General features: G+C 37.3%; 1 protein-coding gene across 1 annotated transcript; it reads right to left on the bottom strand.

Annotated features, from left to right (window-relative positions):
• Window positions 1-22058: 22058 nt before the first annotated feature.
• On the bottom strand, window positions 22059-22766 carry LOC142177403 (uncharacterized). The gene has a single exon (XM_075245893.1). It carries the CDS (start codon window positions 22764-22766, stop codon window positions 22059-22061), a length of 708 nt encoding a protein of 235 aa, XP_075101994.1.
• Window positions 22767-23013: the final 247 nt, after the last annotated feature.

The following is a 23013-nucleotide window of genomic DNA, read 5'->3' as shown; positions in this document are numbered from 1 at the left end:
AATAAATAAAGGCTGAGAAGTAGTGACGAGCTAAATGCAAGTACCGTTCATATCACAAAAGTTTAGTAAAGTGTGGCATGCTTTGTAACCAGAGTTTAAGACAAATCAGCTTGCTTAAATCAAGTTCAAGTAAATCAATTAGAAAATATCTTTCAACAGTTCTCCAACAAGGACTCAAAGCAACTATGAGCATGGATGATGAAATCATATACTGCCCCTTGGGCTAACATCACTCAGTCCTCCAAATTACTCCAATCTCACAACCATTCCAGCCTCACAATCTCTCAGCACTCGGTACTCGGCACTCGCACTCAATAGGTACTTGCACTCACTGGGGTGTTCATACTCCAGAGGGGCTCCTACAGCCCAAGCGCTATAATCTGCACGGACAACTCACGTGCTATAATATCATATCAGAATCCGCACGGACAACTCACGTGCTGAGGTACAATACCTCAAAAACAGGCCCTCGGCCTCACTAAGTCATAAACCTCTCCAATCTCTCGGGCTCTCAAAAATCAAAGAAATCAGCCCAAACAATATTAATATGATGCAACAAATAGAATAACAGAGACTGAGCTATGATGTAAGAATGCATGAACATGAATGAGTATGGTATATCAACTAAAACAGTGAGCGGACAACAAGAAACGACCTCTAAGGTTCCAAACAATACTGGCATAAGGCCTAGACATGGTATCTAGCATGATTTATAGTAAATCTTCTAAAGCACATAAAGTGTATGCTACAACAGGTTGTTCAACTTTACAGTTGCTACGGGACGGACCAAGTTACAATCCCCCAATGGTGCACGCCCATACGCCCATCACCTAGCATGTGCGTCACCTCCAATTAGTCACATGACACACAAATTCGGGGTTTCATACCTCAGGACTAGATTTACAATCGTTACTTACCTCAATCCGAGCAAACCACTACTACACAATGCCCTTGTCTCTCGAACCGGCCTCCGAGCATCCCGAATCTAGCCACAAGCAGTATAATACCATTAATATATGCTAAAGGAATCAATTCAACAAGAAAACTACTAAATTAGACTTAAAAACCTGAAATTGACTCAAATTCGGCCCTCAGGCCCACATCTCGAAATCCGACAAAAGTCATAAAATCCGAAAGCCCATTCACTCACGAGTCTAATCATATAAAATTCATCAAAATCCGACATCATTTGTTCCTTCAAATCCTTAAATTACTCTCTCCATAATCTCAAGCCCTAGCCCCTTATTTCACTTCAAAAATCCTACTAATTAGGTGGGAAATCAACGGAAAACATCATAGCTAATGATAATAGAGTTCAAGCAACTTACCTCAGTGAATATCCTTGAATCCCCTTCAAAACGTCCCTCAGAAGCTCCAAAGACTGAGTTAAAAATGGTGGAAATGAGTAAAAATCACGAAGTCCTCAATTTATACATTCTGCCCAGCGAAGCCGCACCTGCGGTCCCTTTTTTCGCTTCTGTGAAGCCGCACCTGCGGAATTTCCATCGCAGGTGCGGAACTAACATAAGAGCCCAGGTTCCGCATCTGCGGCCCAATCTCGCGCCTGCGGAAGCGCACCTACGCATCTCCCTCCGCTTCTGTGAAGCCAGCCAAAATCCTCCTTTCCGCATCTGCACCCCAGGTCTTGCACTTGCGGGCTCACAGATGCGACAACCCTCTCGCACCTGCGGTTCCAGCCCACCTTAGCCTTGCCCGTACCCGCGACTTCTCCAAGCGCTTCTGCGCCCTCGCACCTGCGGCTCCCCCTCCGCAGGTGCGGAAATACCAGTAGCAGCAGTTTCAGCTGCATTTTTTCAACTTCAAACAAATCCATTAACCACCCGGAATCACCACGAGCCCCTCGGGACCTCAACCAACCATACCAACAAGTCATAGTCGAGCCTTCGAATCATTCAAAACAATATCAAAATACCAAATTACCCTCGGATTCAAGCCTAAGAACTTCTAAACTTTCGAATTCCACAAACGATGACAAAACCTACCAAACTACGTCCGAATGATCTCAGATTTTACACACATATCATAAATAACACCACGAACCTACTCTAACTTCTGAAAATCTATTCTGACCTCGATATCAAATTTTTCACTGCCGACCAAAAATGCCAAATTTCCAACTTTTGCCAATTCAAGCCTAATTCTACTACGGACCTCAAAATCATATTTCGGATGCACTCCTAAGTCCAAACTCACCTAAAGAAGCTAATGGAACCATCAGAATTCAATTCCGAGATCGTTTACGCATAAGTCAACATCCGGATGACTTTTCTAACTTAAGCTTCTAAATAAGAGACTAAGTGTCTCAATCCACTCCGAAACTACTCCAGACCCAAACTAACTAATCCGGTATATCATAACATAGATGAAAAGCACAAAAGAAAGTAGAAATGGGGAAAACATGGCTATAACTCTCGAAATGACCGGCCGGGTCATTACAGTTTACTCAAAAGTCAAACCCTGGTCAACTCTTCAAACTTAAAGCTTTCGAATTGAGAATTATTCTTCCAAACCAACTCTAATCTTCCGAAAAAGCTAATCTGACTACACGTGTAAGTCATAATACATAAAGTGAAGCTACTCAAGGTCTCAAACCGTTAAACGACATGCTAGAGCTCAAAACGACCGGTCGGGTCGTTACAAGCTGACTTTTTTTATTCCACTTGATATGTATTGCAGTATCAATTATTAACAGTTAAATCAGTAATAAACTAAAAAAACAGTAAGCTTATACTTCATTTCATACGAATTGCCCAAGTCATTTAAATCACAAAAACTATTAAACTCAATATAGTACAAAAATATTTAAAATTAACATTTATTTTCATGTAAACAACAACTACAATTGCAGCAACTACAAAATACTATATAGTTCGACAACAGACTGTGCATGTAAAAGAATTGGACATCCATATATGGATGCAATGAAAGTGAAACTTGTGGCCGCATGGAAGCTGAACTTCTCCTCCAATCATCGTTTCCCAATAGATCGTACAAATCTCCGCAGGACGCTCCTGCGTCTCTATGTATATGTCCACTAGATCATCTCGGCTACATTGACAACACCTCCTAATGCAACAGATAAATGCACACGTGAGTGCTATCAGAGCCCCAATAAAAGAGTAGGATTTTCACAAAGGTTTTGACCAGCTACCACGGTGGTGCACGAGTTGTGCAACAACATGGCATCCGGATAGTAAAGTTAGCCCAGTGTATAATAATACTATCTGGGCAAGTCTTGCTAATCCTAATGAAAGCATTAGGAAACCAACCAAAATGCAGGAAGCCAAGAGAAAACCAACCAAAATGCAGCTCATGCTAGCAGAATTAGGGCCATAGGAATGACCGTTAGCTTATATTGAAAACGAAAGAAAAGGGAGACCTTTTTTAAGATCTGTTTTACCACAATGCTCTAAATTAAGCTTAGAGTCTTTGGTGAAGGTATTGCTTCCATTTTCGTTAGCTTTGATTTGCTAATGTATTCTTACAATACCATGATAGTGGCTATTTCTCAATTACAAGGCTGAAAAGTGACTAATTCGTGCTATCTTTTTAGTTGCTTTAATAGGTGCAATTGTTGTAGCTCGATGTAATGAGCCTATCTTCTCTTCCTTGTTCATATTCCAAAAAGATATTGAAACTAATGTAAGACCAAAATATTCGGAGGACTCTTATTACTTCGACCATTCCACTTGTGGATGTGCCAGGCCCATTAGCAATGAAAACCCAATAGCAATCCAATAGATAGCGGGCTCTAAACAAACAGACTAAAGCCTTATATGACATATCTCTTGGATTGGAGGCTTTTAACACATCAAAGTTCAAACATTGCTACGCTGCATATGAATTTAGTGGGACAAAATATAAAAGTAGTATATCTGCTAGCCAAAAATTATATAAAAAATATGTATATTATATATATAATATGAATATATTTAAAAATATACATTTTGTCGGCTATTAACTTTTAGAGCGGCTAAAAATTTGTGTTTCTCAATTTATAGTAAGCTTACCATACTCCTTGTAAATAACAAAGTAATTAGAGAATTTTAGCGTGTCGTGCAATTGTAAAAAACTAAGAAAAAAATCAATAAACTTATACTTTATTTCATATGAATTTCCCAAGTCATCGAAATCACGAGAACTATTAAACTCAATCTAGTACAAAAATATTTAAAATTAATATTTTTATTTGCATGTAAACAACAACATTGTCGCGACTACAAAACACTATATAATGCACTGACAGACTGTGCATGTAGCAAAATTGGACATCCATCCATAAATCCAATGAGGATAAAACTTGTGGTTGCATGGAAGCTCGAGTTCTCCTCCAATCATCGCTTCCCAGCAGATCATACAAATCTCTGCATCCTGCATCTCCTCTGCAGGATTCCCCTCCATCTCTATGTCTAATCAAGACGTGGAAACAATCTCATATATATATATATATATATATCATTTTGAACTTGAATTGTTTTTCTTATAATTTTGTTTTATATGTCATACATAGCTTTTGACAATATATAAGATTTTCGAAAAGTTTTTACTAATATACAGAAGATACACGTGAGGCGCACACAAAGCTAGTTTTATTTGATTTACTTGGGACCTCCAAAGTTTATAAGTATTGAATTATCAAACCAACTATAATAAAATCGGTTCCATTTTATAATTAAACATCTCGATAACTTAATTATTTTAATTAAGTTATATGCTAGGCAACTATAAGGCACGCTTTAAATTTTTCAATCACATATTCGCCTGCGTAGCGTGGTTATGACACAGTTAGTTGAGTTGGAGTTTTCTTCATAAATGGTGCAACGCCAGTTAAGTATGACTAGGCACTAAGCCAACATATTTTTAGCAACTTGAGCAAATTTCTAAAGATTTGAAAGTCTATTTTTAATCACTTTATTTCTTCAATTGGAATAGATTCCTTTTAAAGGCCATTTGGGGAGAGAGATTACTAGCCTTAGCTCATTCTTTTGAAAGACATACAACTTTTTAACACTTCAGCTCACTTCTTTTATTCCACTTGATAGTTGATATGTATTGTAGTATCAATTATTAACAGTTAAATCAATAACAAACTAAAAAAAAAATTAGTAAGCTTATACTTTATTTCATACGAATTGCCCAATACATTTAAATCACAATAACTATTAAACTCAATCTAATATAAAAATATTTAAAATTAATATTTATTTGCATGTAAACAACAACAACATTGCAGCGACTACAAAATACTATATAGTGCGGCGATAGACTGGCCATGTAACAGAATTGGACATCCATCTATAGATGCAATGAGGGTGAAACTTGTGGCCACATGGAAGATGGACTTCTCCTCTAAATATCGCTTCCCAGCAGATCGTACAAATCTCCACAAAATGCTCTTGCATCTATATGTCCCTGTCCGCTTGATCATCTTGGCTACATAGACATCACCTCCTAGTGCAACAAATAAATGCATACATGAGTACTACCAGAGCCCCAACAAAAGAGTAGGATTTTTACACAGGTTCTGACCAGCTACCACGGTGGTGCACGTGTTGCGCAACAACATGGCATCCGAACAGTAAAATTATCCCGGACAGCAACATGGCATAAGAGGGCGACATTGAAGAAAAACCCACTTAAGAACTTGAAATGTGTTGTTGAAGCTTAACCAGTATGCAAAGACTGCAAGGAGAATGTCTCGGTCAAAGTCAATATTTATTAGAAAACGGGTTACTGATAACCAAATTTTACTTCACTTTTCCAACAATTTTAGAAAGAATGGATCAAAAAATGGAAATGATTAGCAAAGAAAAATAAGAAGTGAATTGACAATCACTCTCCAAAATCAAGGCTTAAAACTTGAAGAGTAAAGCAAAGAATAATAGTATGTATTTCAGTAATAATCGTAATCCATCCTTACAAATAAAATTTCTATCCTTATATAGGAGCATAAAATTATAACGATTCCCACACTTAATTTGGGCTCAATAATAGCATTAATTGTATTGATTGCACGTTACCATATGTAACCATAACTGGCACATTCATAACTAAAGACTCCTTGTAACTGCTCTGATTCCCCTTCCTTATTTACTTCTTGTTCGTGTATCTTCCCTTCTTTGCAGCCTTCATTCATTTTATTCCTGTTTCTTCCTTGACAACTGTCAGGCCCGGTTCTTTTCTCCATGTCACCCTGCGGATGTTTCTCCCTTGCCTTTCCTACATTCTTAATTCACCTAATTGAGGGTGCTACTTGTCGCTATATCGATGCTCCACGCATCATGCCCCGTCAGCTTACTGATAGTCCACGTATCATATCTTTTTTCCACCAATACAGATAGTCCCCTAACTTTTTGAATATTCTCAACTGAATATTCAGGAAGTGGTAAGTTTTTATGGCGGAAATTTCTTGCTGCCGTTTCTCGAGTATCATCATGTCTCCTTCAAAATCGATGCGACGTATGTCATATCTATTTAATGCCCATGCCACGTGGATTCTTATGATTGGGTTTATAGTTTCTCAGGACTTTTTAAGTTTTTTTCTACGACTGCGTCAGTCACGAAGTGACGGTTCTATTATGATGCTTCATAATGACCAATTTTAACGACGATTGTATCTTCTTATAAATACTTCATAATTTTTTATTTCATGTAGTCTTCTTGCTTTAGTATCCATTACTTTACTCCTTCTTCATATTTTTGTAACCTTTCTTATATATTTCCTTTGACAATCATGTCTTCGTCAATACCAGACCCTCGCAAAGTTATGATCGTTGATGAACTTGCTCCTTCCACTGCCCCTACTAGAGGTAGGAGAGGTGGTAGACTTCGTAGCCTTGGTTCATTATCTAATTGTGGTTCCTCTACTCAAAGTAGTGCTGCTAGGCCATCTTCTTCTAGACCTAGGGATCCTCTAACCCCTAGATCTTCTTCTAGAAATAGGGATCTAAATGAACCTGTGCGTGAACCTACAGTTGCAGAGATTGTTCCTCAAGAGTTTTCTTTTGCAACAGGTCGTGAGACCATGAGAAATCAAGTCTCTTCTATAGCTTCCCTCAACCCTGCTGAACTTTACCTGAGTTTAATCACTGCCAGTCATATTTCTTTAGTTCGACGAGAGTGTCATTGGAAATCAGATTTCGCAGTTTTAGTCCCTGGTGCCAACCAAAGAATCACCTCTTACCATGCCGGTTTTTCTTTTGCTTATACCTACCCTTTTACTTTAGGGTTTAAGCCTCCTATTGATCCAGTAATCATTGAATTTTGTCGTTACTTCAATGTGTGTCTTGGCCAGACTGGCCCTGTAAGCACGTAATTTTTGACTCGCCACGTCTTCAAGCTATATTAGTAGTTTCGCATATTTTATATATTTATTTGAGTTATTTTAATTTTTCTGGGATTATAAGATATTATTTCTATTGTTATTTTATTTGGTCTGTTGTAGTATTTTAAAAAATCAAAAAAAAAAATACAAAAATAGTTTCATGTCTATTTTTATTTAAGGTTAATTAGTATTTTATGTAGTAATACTATTTTCACTTATTTGTATTTAGTATTATCCTTTAAAAAACACAAAAATAGTTTTATTAATGTTTTGTAGTCATACTATTTTACTAGGATTTTTATTTTATTCTACTTTTATTTTTATATAATCTTGAAAAAATACCAAAAATAGTTTCACAATATAATATTATTAATTAGAATTAGTTTTGTATTTTATAGTATAGATTTTATTTTAATTTTAGAATGTCCATGTTATTTTAAGCTCAATTCAACCAGCCTAATCCACTCCTCTTAGTCCATACCCGCTGACCCATCTGCCCTACCCGACACAGTACTTTTTAATCTTGGCCATCCAATATCTCCTCATCCAATGGCCCATATCCTATCTACCCATAATATAAAAACATAATTAATACCAAACCCCTAATCTAGAAGGACCCTAGGCAGCTGCACACACACACACAACGAGAGTGAGAGAGGAATGGACAACGAAATAGAAAAACAGAAGTGACGCGAGAAAATCCATAGCGGTGCAGCAGAAGCAAGCTTTCGATCCTCTTCCTCACTGTCCATTTTATTTCCGTCATTATCACCATCGACACTACCTGAACACTACCGTATTTCCACCCGAAAGACTTCTCTGATTGATAAAACAAAGTTACAATTCAGTGTGTTTTATATTTTAGGAGCTCAGATCCAAGAAAGGAAAAAGAAGCGAGGCTGTCGTTCGAGGTTCGGGTTTAGTTCCTATTATTTCATTTCCGATCGTGGTCCAATTTTTCGTCTAAAGTTTGGTTGCTACTTTTGAGTTTCCATCTCGTCCGTTGGTCGTTTGGGTGTAAGGTTTGATTCGGAGACTCTTATGAATATATTGGGAAAGATTGTTGCTGCTTAAGGTCCAATTCTTTCTCTATTCTCTTATTCTCGTCACTTTCATGTGTTCTTTTTGTGGTATGATTTTGATGGTTTGTTTCTTAGATTAATATTCAGTTATCCGATACTCTGTGTTTTTTATTACTGTGGCTCAACATTTTGTTTGTTTTGGTAAATATTTTGGATTTTAGTTGTTTGATTTTAATCTAATATGAATGCAATCTTGTTATGAGACAAATGGGTCATGGGAATTGGCTTTAAAAATGTGAAGGAAATTGAGCTTAAATGATCTTGCTGCTTTTATTTTATTTATTTATTAATTAAATCGTTAGTAGCATGCCTAAGCCGACCACACTCGGATAGACAAACTTTAGATCTTTTCTTTTATTTTATTTAAGGTGATAGGTCGTTCCCTTTAGTTCATATTCAGGGGAATGCCCCGTAGACTCTGTAAGTATTTTTATCAGGGAAATTCCCCGAAGTGAATGTAAAAGGAGGCCGAGGCGATATCATGGAGGCATATTAGGATAATTAGATTTATTTTTGTTATAATCTTTTCTTTTATTAGGTAGGGACAACCTCGAACCTCTTTTGTATTTATTTTCTTTTTTGTATGTTTTACCTCAATTAGAGTATTCTTTAAAGCCAACTAGATCATGTATGCAACCGTACTAGTTACGGGACTCGTGGAATGCCTAAAACCTTCTCCCCGAGTCAAATAAACCCCCTAATCTAGAATCTCTGGTGCAAACTGATTTAGAGTCAAATATGTTTTTAAGGAAAAATTGCTTTTAATTGGTGACTTGGCACACCGAGATTATATGCTAAGTGGCGACTCTGAGAAAATCCCTTTAAAACAAATATTTTTTGACACTTTCAAATTGAAAACCCTTTTGAGCTTAAAAATCTTCTTTATCTTTGGCGACTCTGTTCGGGACTTGCAGGTTCGAGCTGATACTTGATCTTTTGGGGTTTTTAGAATATTCGGTTGAGGTTTTTATGCTTTTTATTTGCTTTATTTTATTTTTATTTTGTTTATGTCATTTTCTTATTTGCTAGTTGTTTATGTGTTTATAGTTTTTTCTTTATATGTTACAGCTTTATAATTGTCATCATATGCATTACCCGGTCAATTCTTTCTACAACAAGTCCCGTAGTACGCATCGCGTACACAAACTCTTCGTTGAGTCACCCTTATTTTAGGAGGGGGCGTCGGACATATGGAGTGGGTGGAAAGCTTGAGCACCCACCATCAACCATACGCTCCCCCGAATTGCCTTGTCTAGTGAACCCCAAACTTAGGTCAACCTTTAGGTCATTCCTATTTGCATCATGTCATTTAGACCTAGTAGGGCTCGGTCCCAGGCACCGTGTCCCTTTGTAGGAGGCTTATCCAAATTATGTCAAAATGGGCTTGTGGCCCGAAAAGATATTTAATCATCTCTATGTGCTACATGCTGCATTCTTTAAGGGTAAAGGGGTCATTTGGCGGACCAATGATGGTTGAGGGTAAATGAGAAAGAAAAGAGGGTAAAGTATAAAAATGAAGCAAGTAGGGCCCAGTTATATTTTCTTTCACAACTCTTCCAAGAAAAAAGACCCAAAAAAAATGAAAATAAAAAATCCAAAAAACTTTTGCACTTTTCCATCATTTTTCAAAAAAAGACAAAAATATGTTTTCTCCAAATGAGTTGTTTTTTGTTTAAATTCTCTCTCGTGTCCAATCTTCCCGAACTACGCATACCTGATTCTCGTCTTTCGGGACGGGATGCGTAGGCAAACCACATAGGGTCTGGTCTTCCTAGTGAGTCTTAAGTTCTTGACTTCGGGTGTCGTAGCCAAATCTTGCATGTCTAGCCACTCTTGGGCCACATCGGTTGTTTTTTGCAAAATGGGGTCATTTTTGCGAAAAGTGGTTCAGTGACCCATGTCTTGGAATCTTGAGTCCTCAACTAGGTATCATATTAAGGCCCGTCTGTGTTGAATTTGCATCTCTAGCCGCGTTTGGCCCTATCGGCTATTTTTGCCAAATGGGTCATTTTTGCAAAATAATTTCTAGGGCCATGATTATTGGGAGTTTGAAGCCATATACGCCTTAGTGAGATATTTCCATATCTTAGAGGTCATTTTTGTTGAGTTTGCACTAATAGCCACCCTTGGCCACGTAGGCCACCCTTGGCCATGTAGGCTATTTTATAAAAATAGCTCAATCATGTCTCGCATGTGTCCAATAGGAGGTGTTGTGGCGTCGCATAGTGTCTTGAGTCACTAACTCTATTTAGTCTTATTATTCTCATTCAGGTATGGATTAATTTACCAGAGCTTGAGCATGACAGACGCCCCAGGACTATCCCCACCAGGATTGTTGCCTTCAGGAGCTGTTTGAGGGGACTTTTTATTTTCTGAGCCTGTTTTATGTTGTCTTTTACTTTCTAGTCTTGTGCAGTAGTATTGAGTCTTTTAGGTGGTGTCAGAGTCTGTCATAGTCTAGTTGGGTTCGTCGAGTCTTTTTTTATCGTACTTCCTATTTTGTATGTGAAAACAAAAAAAAAGTTATACATGAAAAAAATCCAAAAAGTTTTTTTATTTTTAGTTTATTTTGTCCATTACTTTTCCAGAACTACGCAGGTCTGATTCTCACTGGATGTGAGATACGTAGGCAACCTTTATCGGGTCCGGCCCCAATTTTCAAAAATCCAAAAATAGTTTTCTATAATTCTTTCTTTAGAAGTCTTTCATTCGAAAATTTTTAAAAATTGAAAGTTTTCTTTCGAAAATTAAAATAAAAACTAAAAATTCAAAAAAAAGATCCTTTCTTCTTTGGAAGTCTTTCTTGTGAATATTTCGAAAACTAAAAAAACAAAAATATTGTCTTTCATTTTAAGAAGTCTTTCTTCGCAAATTTGCAAAAAAAAAAAGAAAAAAAAAGAGATCAAAATCCAAAAAACAAATTCTTATTTTTAGATATTCTAATAGTTTGATTTTGCATAAGAAGAAAAGAAAAAGAAAAAAAGAAAAGGAAGTTGGTTTATTTAGTCTATTCCCGATCTTCCAAACCTACGCTTGATCTGATTCTCACCGGATGTGAGATACGTAGGCAACCTACATCGGGTTCGATCGAATTATTTTTGAAAAAAAAAAGAAGAGGTTTTTCAAAATAAAGGTTGACTTGTAACAAGTTTGGAGTTGAACAAACACCATTCCCATATTTTTTAACCAAAAGCAATCTTGGCCAGAAATGATAATTCAAGTGCTTTTAAGACCCCACTCATCTTCATTCAATCCATCTTCACATCCAAAGATAACATAGACCATGTACCACTTGATACAAACCATCACTTCCCCTTTTTTGAACACTTCAAGGTCTTGATTAATTCAAAAGGTCCAACGAACTGATTCAACATGGAGGATACTAATGCCCCTTGACCTCAAATGTCAACAATACCCTATGACCTTGTCCAAGGGATTCAAGAGTAGTTCAAATCTCAATCCTATCTCGTGCTAGAGGGACTGGTTTGTGATTTTAATTTAGTCATTCTTTCGAATAGACTGGTTCAATCAGGGGTTTTGGATCGTATTTTGCTTGTCTTGTTCTACCCCCGTTTTCTTTTTCACTTCTCTCTCTTAAATGGAATATTTCACCCACTCCTCATCGTTATTGCATTTTCTCATTCTCAGATACTACAGTTCACCACCTTTTAGCCTAATTAATGTGACATGCGTCTTGACCGGTGGCAAGGTTTGGACATCAGTACAAGCTTTCAGGCAATGAGTTATAAGATAATGTAGTTCTAAGGGAAAAGATGACGATGAATTTCACATCCAGGAAGAAATAAGTTTTTGAGTTAATGATAAGCACCTCCAGGACTCAGTTGAGGAGAGAGAATTCTCAAGTGGAATATGAAGTAATTTAAGTTCTATCATTGAGATGTATATTAATCTTTCAGGATATTCCGGGTGAAATCAATTTGAAACATGTATTGAGTTGGCATTTTTAGAGTTGAAATGATGAAAGGGTGTCTTTCTGCTATCCAAACACTAATACCACTTGTCAGCCCTTTGAGCCATAATATGTTTGTCTTTCATTGGCAACCTTATTTTGAAATCAAGTGTCTGTCAAGGTTTAAAATAGTTCCTGTTTAAATTTAGTGTCCAAGAAAAAGAAGAAAAGGTAGACGAAAAAAGAGAAGAAAAAAAAGAGAAGAAAAAAAAAAGAAGAAAAAAAGAAGGAAAAAAAAGAGGAAAAAAAGGAAAAAAGAGAAGAAAATGAGAGAGATCCTCATACCATGTAGCTTTTTGAACTACGTTCGACCTGATTCTTGTTACCACAAGATACGTAGGCAGTCTCACGGTTCGGTCGCACCAAATAAAATATTTTATAATCCCACGAAGTCAAGAGTGGGGCAGTTTTTTAGAAATTCCATCTAAAAAAGAAAAAAAAAAGAAAAAGAAGAAAAAAGGAAAAAAAACTCAAATTCTCTTGTTTCAGAAATTGGGGCAAAGTTTTTAAAATAGATTCCAAAAGTTATAAATAAAGTAACCATGTCATTACAATTTTGAGCCTCCATGCAGTCCTTTCTTTCTCACCCTGTCCAAAAGCCTTCATTACGGTCCAAATAAAAGTCCTTATCAGATCGATTCCTGAAAATACCAAGTCAAGCATGTTGTGAGCTTATCAAGATTTTTGTGAAAATCAATAACGATTGAAGGGGTAGTAAATTAGCCAAGCTAAGAATTGGAAGTAGCAATGAATGAGAGCAAAGAGAAAAATGAGAGAGACTTGTTAGTGAAAACCTTTCGAGGCACTAGAAGTTGAAATGTTGCGATATGTGTACAACAAAATGTCTTTGATGAAAACATGCAACATCTGCGGCACATTTGGAGGAACAAAGTAGACCAAATCTTCAAGCAAGGATTTGACGAGTCAATAAGTTTGAAAAGATGGGCAAATCAAGTTATTGATCTAAATGCATGTCACATTTCGTTGCCTTATTCTTCATTTTTAGATAAGCTCTACTTTTTTTCAGTGGAATCTTATCATATACCACTTTCTTTGGTTTCTACTTGTGCATTTGTTATTCTTCTTCGGTTGCTCAAGACAAGCAAGAAAGAATTTTCAAATTTGCCACAAAGAGGTCCCAAATTAGGAATGGAGAAGACCAGTGTGGCAACCAAGGTGAAAAAGACGATCAGTTCGGCAATCCAAGTAAAGGGAAATAATTTGTTTCGCAATACAACTGAAAAGAATAAATTAATTTTGGAAATTTGAGTGAAGTGACGGGAACAAACTTGGTCGAATCCCATGGGCAAATCACTTTGGACCTTCTTTGAAACCAATGCAAATCAACCCTCGCAAGCCAATTCAAATAATAATGCTTACAAGTTTGTCACGAGTCAACCAATTTTGTTTTATTAAAAAAAGGAAAATAAAAGAGAAAAAAATCACATGGTTGTTTTAATTGAAGTATAGGCTATTTGAGAATCTCATTACCCCCATGTATTTTCTTAGTTGAGAAAATCACTGTACCTCCTAGGCATTCTCCATAGTCAGAAGAGTCTTCAGTTTTCCATAAGTTCAGGGGTCCTGCCTGTAGAATAGGACCAATTTTAGTTTTTTTAAGTTGTTAATCTTTAGTTTTTCTTAAGTTCAGGGGTCCTGCCTGTAGAATAGGGTCATTTTAGTTTTCTTAAGTTGTTAATCTTTAGTTTTACTTGAGTTCAGAGGTACCGCCTGGAGAATAGGGTCAGTTTTTAATTTTCTTAAGTTCAGGGATCCCGCCTAAAAAATAGGGTCAGTTTTAGTTTCCTTAAGTTATTAATCCTTAGTTTTCCTTAAGTTCAGGGGTCCTGCCTGGAAAATAGGGTCAACTTTTAATTTTTTTTAAGTTGTTAGTCTTTAGTTTTTCTGGAGTTCATGGGTTCCGCCTAGAGAATAGGATCAGTTTTAGTTTCCTTAAGTTACTAATCTTTAGCTTACTTTAAGTTCAGGGGTCCCGCCTGGAGAATAGGGTTAGTTCTCAATTTCGTTAAGTTGGTAATCATTAGTTTTCCTTGAGTTCAGGGGTCTCGCCTGAAGAATAGGGTCAATTTTTAGTTTAGTCAAACTCAGTATATAAATTTCCTCAAGCTCAATCTCATAGGAGATGCACATCCTAGTCGATTCTTCAGTTTTGGTCTCATCACCGCATCCTTCATCAATAGCATAGGTGATTTACAGTTTTGCTAACAACTCACAAATATTCCTAGTACAAACTGGGGCAGAAAATTTTGTTTGTTTTGTTTGTTTTGATTGCAGGAACCCACCTGGAGAACGAGGGTCAATGTTTTAGAAATTGGTTTTAGATTCAAGTCAAAGAAGTACCAGGAGCCCTCCTAAAGAACAAGGTCAACCTTCAGTTTTCAAGTTCAAGTCAGAAACACCAGGAGCCTGCCTGAAGAACAGGGTCAACTTTCAGTTTCTTTCAAGATCAAGCAGGAGGATCCCGCCTGAAGAACATGGTCAACTGTCAATTTTCAGTTCAATTCAGAAGCATCAGAAGCCCGCCTGAAGAATAGGGCCAACTTTCTGTTTTCAAGTTCAAGTCATAGAGGCACCAGGAGCACGGCTGAAGAATAGGGTCAACTTTCAATTTTCAAGTTCTAGTCAGAGGCAGCAGGATCCCTCCTGAAGAATAGGGTTAACCTCCAGTTTTTTCACTTCAAAACAGAAGTAGCGCGAGCCGCCTGAAAAACAAGGTTTGCAAGCTCAAGTGTACTCCAAGTTCAAATTTATTTCAAGTGCAAGCAGCAGGATGCCCGCCTGAAGAATAGGGTCAACTTCTAGTTTTCTTCAAATTCAAGTCAGCAGGATGCCCACCTGAAAAATATGGTGAATTCTCAGTTTCATGTTGAAGGATCAAGTGGAGATTCAAGGAAGATTCAAGACAAGAAGTAGATATGATCTTATATTTTTCTTTTATTTTTACTGTAATTTTTGCTTTTTATTTATGATGTAATGGCAGAGACCGCGGACCGGAGACTCAAACGGTACCTCACTCGACTCTCTCATCCTCTCCACATACTCCATCACTTCATCTACTTCTGAACTACATGTGGCCTGATTCCTTTATAGCCAAGGATATGTAGGCAGCTTAGATACCAGGGCTCGGTCATAATTTTTTATCCATCTTTCTTTCTTCTGAATAAGTGTTGGGTCAGAAATCAATTACGTCGCTTACTTGTTTCTTTACTCAAAAATACTTCGTATTTCCAAGCAAAAAGGGGCAGCTGTAAGCACGTAATTTTTGACCCGATACGTCTTCAAGCTATATTAGTAGTTTCGCATATTTTATATATTTATTTGAGTTATTTTAATTTTTCTGGGATTCTAAGATATTATTTCTATTGTTATTTTATTTGGTCTGTTTTTGTATTTTAAAAAATCAAAAATAAAAATAAAAAATAAAAACACAAAAATAGTTTCAAGTCTATTTTTATATAAGGTTAATTAGTATTTTATGTAGTAATACTATTTTCACATATTTTTATCTATTTTTATTTAGTATGATCCTTTAAAAAACACAAAAATAGTTTCATTAATGTTTTGTAGTCATACTATTTTACTAGAATTTTTATTTTACTCTGCTTTTATTTTTATATAATCTTGAAAAAATACCAAAAATAGTTTCACAATATAATATTATTAATTAGAATTAGTTTTGTATTTTATAGTATAGATTTTATTTCAATTTTAGAATGCCCATATTATTTTAAGCTCAATTCAACCAACCTAATCCACTCCTCTTAGACCATACTCGTTGACCCATCTGCCCTACCCGACCCAGTGCTTTTTAATCTTGGCCATCCAATATCTCCTCATCTAATGAACCATATCCTATCTACCCACAATATAAAAACATATTTAACACCAAACCCCTAATCTGGAAGGACCCTAGGCAGCTGCACACACACAACGCGAGTGAGAGAGGAATGGACAACGAAATAGAAAAACAGAAGGGACGCGAGAAAATCCATAGCGGCGCAGCAGAAGCAAGCTTTTGATCCCCTTACTCATTATCCATTTTATTTTCGTCATTATCACCGTCGACACCACCTAAACACTACCGTATTTCCACCCGAAAGACTTCTCTGATTGATAAAACAAAGTTATAATTCTGTGTGCTTTATATTTTAGGAGCTCGGATCTAAGAAAGGAAAAAGCAGCGAGGCTGCCGTTCGAGGTTCGGGTTTAGTTTCTATCATTTTATTTCCGATCGTGGTCCAGTTTTTCGTCTAAAGTTTGGTTGCTACTTTTGAGTTTCCATCTCGTCCGTTGGTCGTTTGGGTGTACGGTTTGATTCAGAGACTCTTATGAATACACTGGGAAAGATTTTTGCTGCTTAAGGTCCAATTCTTTCTCTATTCTCTTATTCTCGTCACTTTCATGTGTTCTTTTTGCGGTATGATTTTGATGGTTTGTTTCTTAGATTAATATTCAGTTGTCCGATACTCTATTTTTTATTACTGTGGCTCAACATCTTGTTTGTTTTGGTAAATGTTTTGGATTTTAGTTGTTTGATTTTAATCTGATATGAAAACAATCTTGTTATGAGACAAATGGGTCATGGGAATTGGCTTTAAAAATGTGAAGGAAATTGAGCTTAAATGACCTTGCTGCTTTTATTTTATTTATTTATTAATTAAATCGCTAGTAGCATGTCACACACTCAGATAGGCAAACTTTAGGTCTTTTCTTTTATTTTATTCGAGGTGAGAGGTCGTTCCCTTTAGTTCATATTCAGAGGAATGCCCCGTAGACTCTGTACGAATTTTTTTCAGGGGAATGCCCCGAAGTGAACGTAAAAGGAGGCCGAGGCGGTATCATGGAGGCATAGTAGGATAATTAGATTTATTTTTGTTATCTTCTGTTCTTTTATTAGGTAGGGACAACCTCGAACCTCTTTTGTGTTTATTTTCTTTTTTGTATGTTTTACCTCAATTAGAGTATTCTTTAAAGTCAACTAGATCATGTATGTAACTGTACTAGTTACGGGACTCAGGGAATGCCTAAAACCTTCTCCCCGAGTCAAATGTACCCCCTTATCTAGAATCTCTGGTGCAAACTGATTTAGAGTCAAATATGTTTTTAAGGGAAAATTATTTTTAAATAGTGACTTGGCACATCGAGATTATATGCCAAGTGGCGACTCTGAGAAAATCCCTTTTAAACAAATATTTTTTGTCACTTTCAAATTGAAAACCCTTTTGAGATTAAAAATCTTCTTTATCTTTTAAGGAGGGTTGTAAAGGTGAAAAAACAGGGCGTGACAGGCCCCATCGTGTGGAGGGTTGTTGCTTGCCTTCGTTATTTATCAAATTTGGTTTTCGTCCCTTTAACTTTTCGGCATTTGCTTCATCTTTATTCCCCCAAATTATTTTATGAAGGAGTTTTTTCTCTCGTGGCTAGAAGTAAAAGAGTGTTGGTTATCCCCGAGGATGACCGAGACCGTGGCTGGTACGCCCTCTTTATTGCTGCCCCCACTAGTGGATTAGTGGGCGAAGAAAATATTCCTTTCCAAGAAAAATAGAACTTTGCACGTAAGGTTTTCTTCTCTCTTTTTTTATATGCCTCGAATTATTTTATGTAATCACATACCCATTTTTCCACAACCATGGAAGTCTTTGATGAGATTTTCGAGTTCTGTGCTTGGGTAGAAAAGATGTTAACTACTGCTCCTATGGACAAAAGATTTTGGAAATTCCTTTCTCAAAAATTTGGTTGGAAGATCAAAATGCACAGTACTTTTTACCTTCATAATTCTTCTTCTTCTCTTACTTGTTTATATGAAACAAATTGCATCCTCCCCTTTTTTTAATTAGGATTTGCTATTCGTAGCATTAGTCCCGCGTCTGTTCCATCAACCAGGCTTTCCATGAGTCTTGCCCAGGTACGGATTTTGAATGTTCCTTCCCCCAAAAGGAAAACTGACGAAGCTCGTGGCTCTGATGATGAAGAGGAGATAGAAGAAGGTTCTCTGGTGAGAAAGCCGCATGTTAGGAGACGCGTGGTTTCTAATGATGAAACTCCTGCCTCTCATGACCTTCCATCAAGTTCAATTCCTTTCAGACGCATAGATAAGCCAGAAAACGCTCATTTAGTGATTTCTGATGAAGATGTTAATCCTTCATCCAGTTCCGTTGATGGATTATTCGCTCAAGGCTTCGAGGGTGAAGAAGCTTTCGAGCCTATTTTTGAAGAATTGCCTCTTGCTTCCCTTCCAGTTCCATATACCATTAACCCCCATGTGTCTTTACCTGACGTTACTCCGATTGTTACTCCCGTGGCTGCTTCTCATGTGGAAGCCGAACCTTCTAGCAGCAGAAGGGAGATGAAAAGAGTTGTAATTGAGGTCCCTGAAGGCGGAAACTTATTGAGAAAATCCAGTCAAGCTGATGTGTGGTTGAAGCCACTGCTAGGCCCCATGGAGAAGAAAAAGTTAGAAGGACAAAGCTCACTGACCTTAATGAATGACATTGTTCATTCTTCTTTGAAGGTATAAGTTTAATTACACTTCCTTCCTTCTTTCTTCTCATTCATAACTCTTCCTCCCCTACCTTTTTTGTAGATTAATTTAATTGGCACAGAACTTATGAAAAGAGTTTCTCAGACTGACCAGCAAGTTATTGAATTGCGCGCCGAGGATGACAACTGGAAAGAATAATTCGAAGGTCTTCAACTGGAAAAGGAAGTTCTTGCAGAAGAGAAGAATACTTTGGAGCAATAAATGAGGATGGTTTCCGCCGAGTTAGCGGTTGAAAAAGCTTCTTCCAGCCAGGTCGAGAAGGACAAGGACATACTGGAATCCTCTTGTGTTGAACAACTTTCCAAGGCTACTGAAGAGATAAGGGGTTTGAAAGAACTCCTCAATCAAAAAGAGGTTTACACGAGAGAATTGGTTCAGACACTTATCCAAGCTCAGGAAGATCTCCGCAACTCTACAGATAATATTCAGTTCTTGGAAAGTTCTCTTGCCCCTTTGAAGAGAGCCTATGAAGTCTCGGAAGCAGAAAAAGAAGAGTTGAGTGTTGAGATTGATCAGTGGGAGAAGGATTATGAGGCTCTCGAGGATAAGTTATCACTGGATGTGAGCTGGGCTTTTTTGAACACTCTCCTCGAGACTTTAATTGAAGCCAACCAGGAGGATTTTGACCTTAATGTTGAGATTGCTAGGGCTAAAGAAGAAATTGATAAAACTCAGCAATGTTAAAGCTTTTCCTCACCTGAAGATGAAGGTTCCAAGGGCGATGGAGATGGACTTGTTCCTGGCAGAGCTGATGTTCAAGCCTCTTCTTCCCAAGTTAATCCTTCTTCTCCCGTCGATGATGCTCCCGTTGATGATGCTCCTTAGCTTTTTTTCTTTCCCTTACTTTTTTGTTAGAATTTATTTGGAACTCCCTTATGCTGTTTTTTCCTTAATTTAACAACTTTTTTGGAAGGTTTATTTTTGGCTGCCCCTGTCTTTTTGGGGTTTGATTACAAATTATCACCCTTGTTTTTCAAGGTTAATATATATAAATATTTCGGTTGCCCCGCATATTATGCTCTTTTCCTTTTTGATATTTGAGCTTTTTCTTGCATTTAAAAGTGCCTTAACAATCCGTGACTTTGATAAACATGGGTTTTTATAAAAGAGGGCCCTTTTATGTTAACGACACTGATGAAGATGACGTCTCATCTTCATATTGATGCACATATATGAAACATGAAGTAGACATGAAAATAGAAATAATTTGAGGAATTTTATGTTTTGAACTTTCAAATAAATTTCATACATCATTTCCATAACTGTTCATACAACACTTTCATAACTGCTTTCATTATAGTAGATTTTTAAATACAAAATCGGGTCTATTATCCCGTGACTAAATTTTTGGCCTTAACCTAAAACTCGTGGGAATATGGAATATCTTGCTTTTCGCGAGTTCGCACTCTTTTGAAAATATTTCAAGGTTTCTTTAAGGTTTTTGATTCAGGCTGAACTGAACTATGCCTTTTTGGTTCTTTTGCTTCCTTCTTTCTTCTATATGCATAGTCCCCCCAGTGTTAGAGCTTTGAAGTATGAAATCTCGAACACTGGATTACTCCTTCCTTTTGGTCCATTCCCTGAAAAGGAAAATACGAACGGGACTCGGAGATAATTATTAAGATGATGACTGTATAACTCTTTTTCTATCAGAAAGGTTGCAACCTAGACCAGGAATAATTCAATATTCCGCATGCCTTTCGGGTTTAATATCATCATTTGGTACGGGCTAGTTTTTGCCTATCATCTAAAATGGTTAGTAAAATTCAAAAGAATAAAATAAAATTGAACTTGCGTGATACCTGACCGTGGGTACTTTCCTCGTCTAGAAGTAATACATCTTCAAATGAACTATGTTCCAGTTTGATGGTAGTACCTTGCCATCCATGGTTTCCAACTCGAATGCTCCCTTTTCAGCTATGCCTCGAACCCTATAAGGGACTTCCCAATTTGGACTCAATTTTCCTACATTGGCCACTTTTGTCGACCTGAACACCTTTTTGAGGACGAAGTCCCCAATCTTGAAGTATCTCAAATTAGCTTTCCTGTTGTAATATCGTTCAATCATCTGTTTTTGAGCTTCCATTCGAATTAATGTTGCTTCCCTCCTTTGTTCTAATAAATTCAAATTTACTCGCATCTCCTCCTTATTTGCTTCCTCATTAGTATATGTGTATCTTGTACTTAGTTCACCTATCTCTACCGGAATCAAAGCTTATGCACCATATATAAGTGAAAATGGAGTCTCACCCGTACTTGTTTTTGTTGTCGTTCGATAAGCCCATAACACCCCCAGTAATACTTTTGGACATTTGCCTTCTGATTTTTCTAGTCTCTTCTTCAAGTTATTGATAATAACTTTATTTGTCGATTGAGCTTGTCCATTGGCCGTAGGGTGGTAAGGTGCGGATGTAATTCGTTTAATCTGCCAACTTTGAAAGAATTTTGTGATTTTCGTGCCTATGAACTGCGGGCCATTGTCACACACGATTTCCTTTGGAACCCCAAATCGACATATAATGTTTCGCCAAATAAAGTCCCTGGCTTCTTTTTCCCGCACCTGTTTGAAAGCACCTGCTTCTACCCATTTTGAAAAATAATCTGTTAAAATTAATAGAAACCGTATCTTTCCTTTAGCTTGAGGCAACGGGCCTACAATGTCCATGCCCCATTTCATGAAGGACCATGGTGAAATAACTGAATGCAACAGCTCTACTGGGCGGTGCATGTTATTGGCATATCGTTGACATTTATCGCACCTGGCTACAAAGTTCTCTACTTCTTCTTCCATTTTTGGCCAATAATATCCTGCTCTTATTAATGTCTTTACCAATGATCTTCCCCCAACGTGATTATTGCAGTGCCCCTGATGTACTTCTCTCATCACATACTCTGTTTGTGATGAACCGAGGCACCGTGCTAAAGGTCCCCAAACATCTTTCGATATAAATTTCCACGAATCAAGCAATACCAAGCGGCTTTTTATTGAAGCAATTGTGACTTCTTCTTGTCCTCAGGCAAGATACCATACTGCAAAATATTCACAAATTTGTTTCTCCAATCCCAAGTTAGATTATTAAAATTTACCTCACTTTTGTCTTAGTCAAGTGCCGAATGAAATAAATGAATCACGATAGCATTTTCTGTATTTGTTACATCCGCGACAAACGCGAGATTTGCCAACGCATTTGCTTCTACATTCTCTTCCATGGGTATCTGCACGACCTTCCATGTCTGAAATTGTCTAAGCAATTCTCGCACCTTCTCCGGGTATTGCTGCATTCGCGTTTCTCTTGCAACGTAAAGCCCCTGCATCTGGTTAACCACCAACTGCGAGTCACTTTTGATCACAATCTGCTCTATACGAAGTTCTTGTGCCAATTCCAAGCCTGCAATCACAGCTTCATACTCTGCCTCATTGTTAGTGATTGGATAACATTTTATTGTTTGTCCTATGACTTCCCCCGAATGTGGAATTAGAACAATTTCTAAACCCGCTCTTTTAACGTTTGAAGAACCATCGGTAAATAGAGTCCAAGTCCCCGGATTAGCTCTGGTAAATACTTGCAGTTCTTTTTCTGCTTCAGGAACTAAATTCGTGCTAAAATCCGCTACAAAATCTGCTAAAACCTGCGATTTTATTGCAGTTCTGGGCTGATATATGATATCATACTCACTGAGTTCTATTGTCCATTTAGCTAATCGACCTGATAATTCATGTTTATGCAGTATATTCCTCAGGGGGAAAGTAGTAATTACATAAATAGGATGACATTGAAAATAAGGTCTTAACTTCTTAGATGCCATAATTAACGCTAAAGCAAGCTTTTCCAAGTGGGGATACCGTGTCTCAGTATCTACTAAAGATTTACTAACATAATAAATTGGGGACTGTTTACCTTTATCCTCTCAAACCAACACCGCACTTACCGCCACTTCTGACAAGCGAGATAGATGAGAAGCCTTTCACTGTCTTTTGGTTTGGCTAGCAGAGGCGGATTCGACAGATACGATTTTAGGTCCTTGAGGTCTTGTTGGCACTCATCAGTCCATT

Source organism: Nicotiana tabacum, chromosome 23 (assembly GCF_000715075.1).
Source record: "Nicotiana tabacum cultivar K326 chromosome 23, ASM71507v2, whole genome shotgun sequence".
NCBI lineage: Eukaryota > Viridiplantae > Streptophyta > Magnoliopsida > Solanales > Solanaceae > Nicotiana > Nicotiana tabacum.
This window is presented reverse-complemented; position numbering and strand designations above follow the sequence as displayed.

What these genes read in the sequence shown, in the direction of transcription:
- LOC142177403 (XM_075245893.1), bottom strand. Translation starts at nt 22,766, where the DNA reads ATGGCATCTAAGAAGTTAAGACCTTATTTTCAATGTCATCCTATTTAT.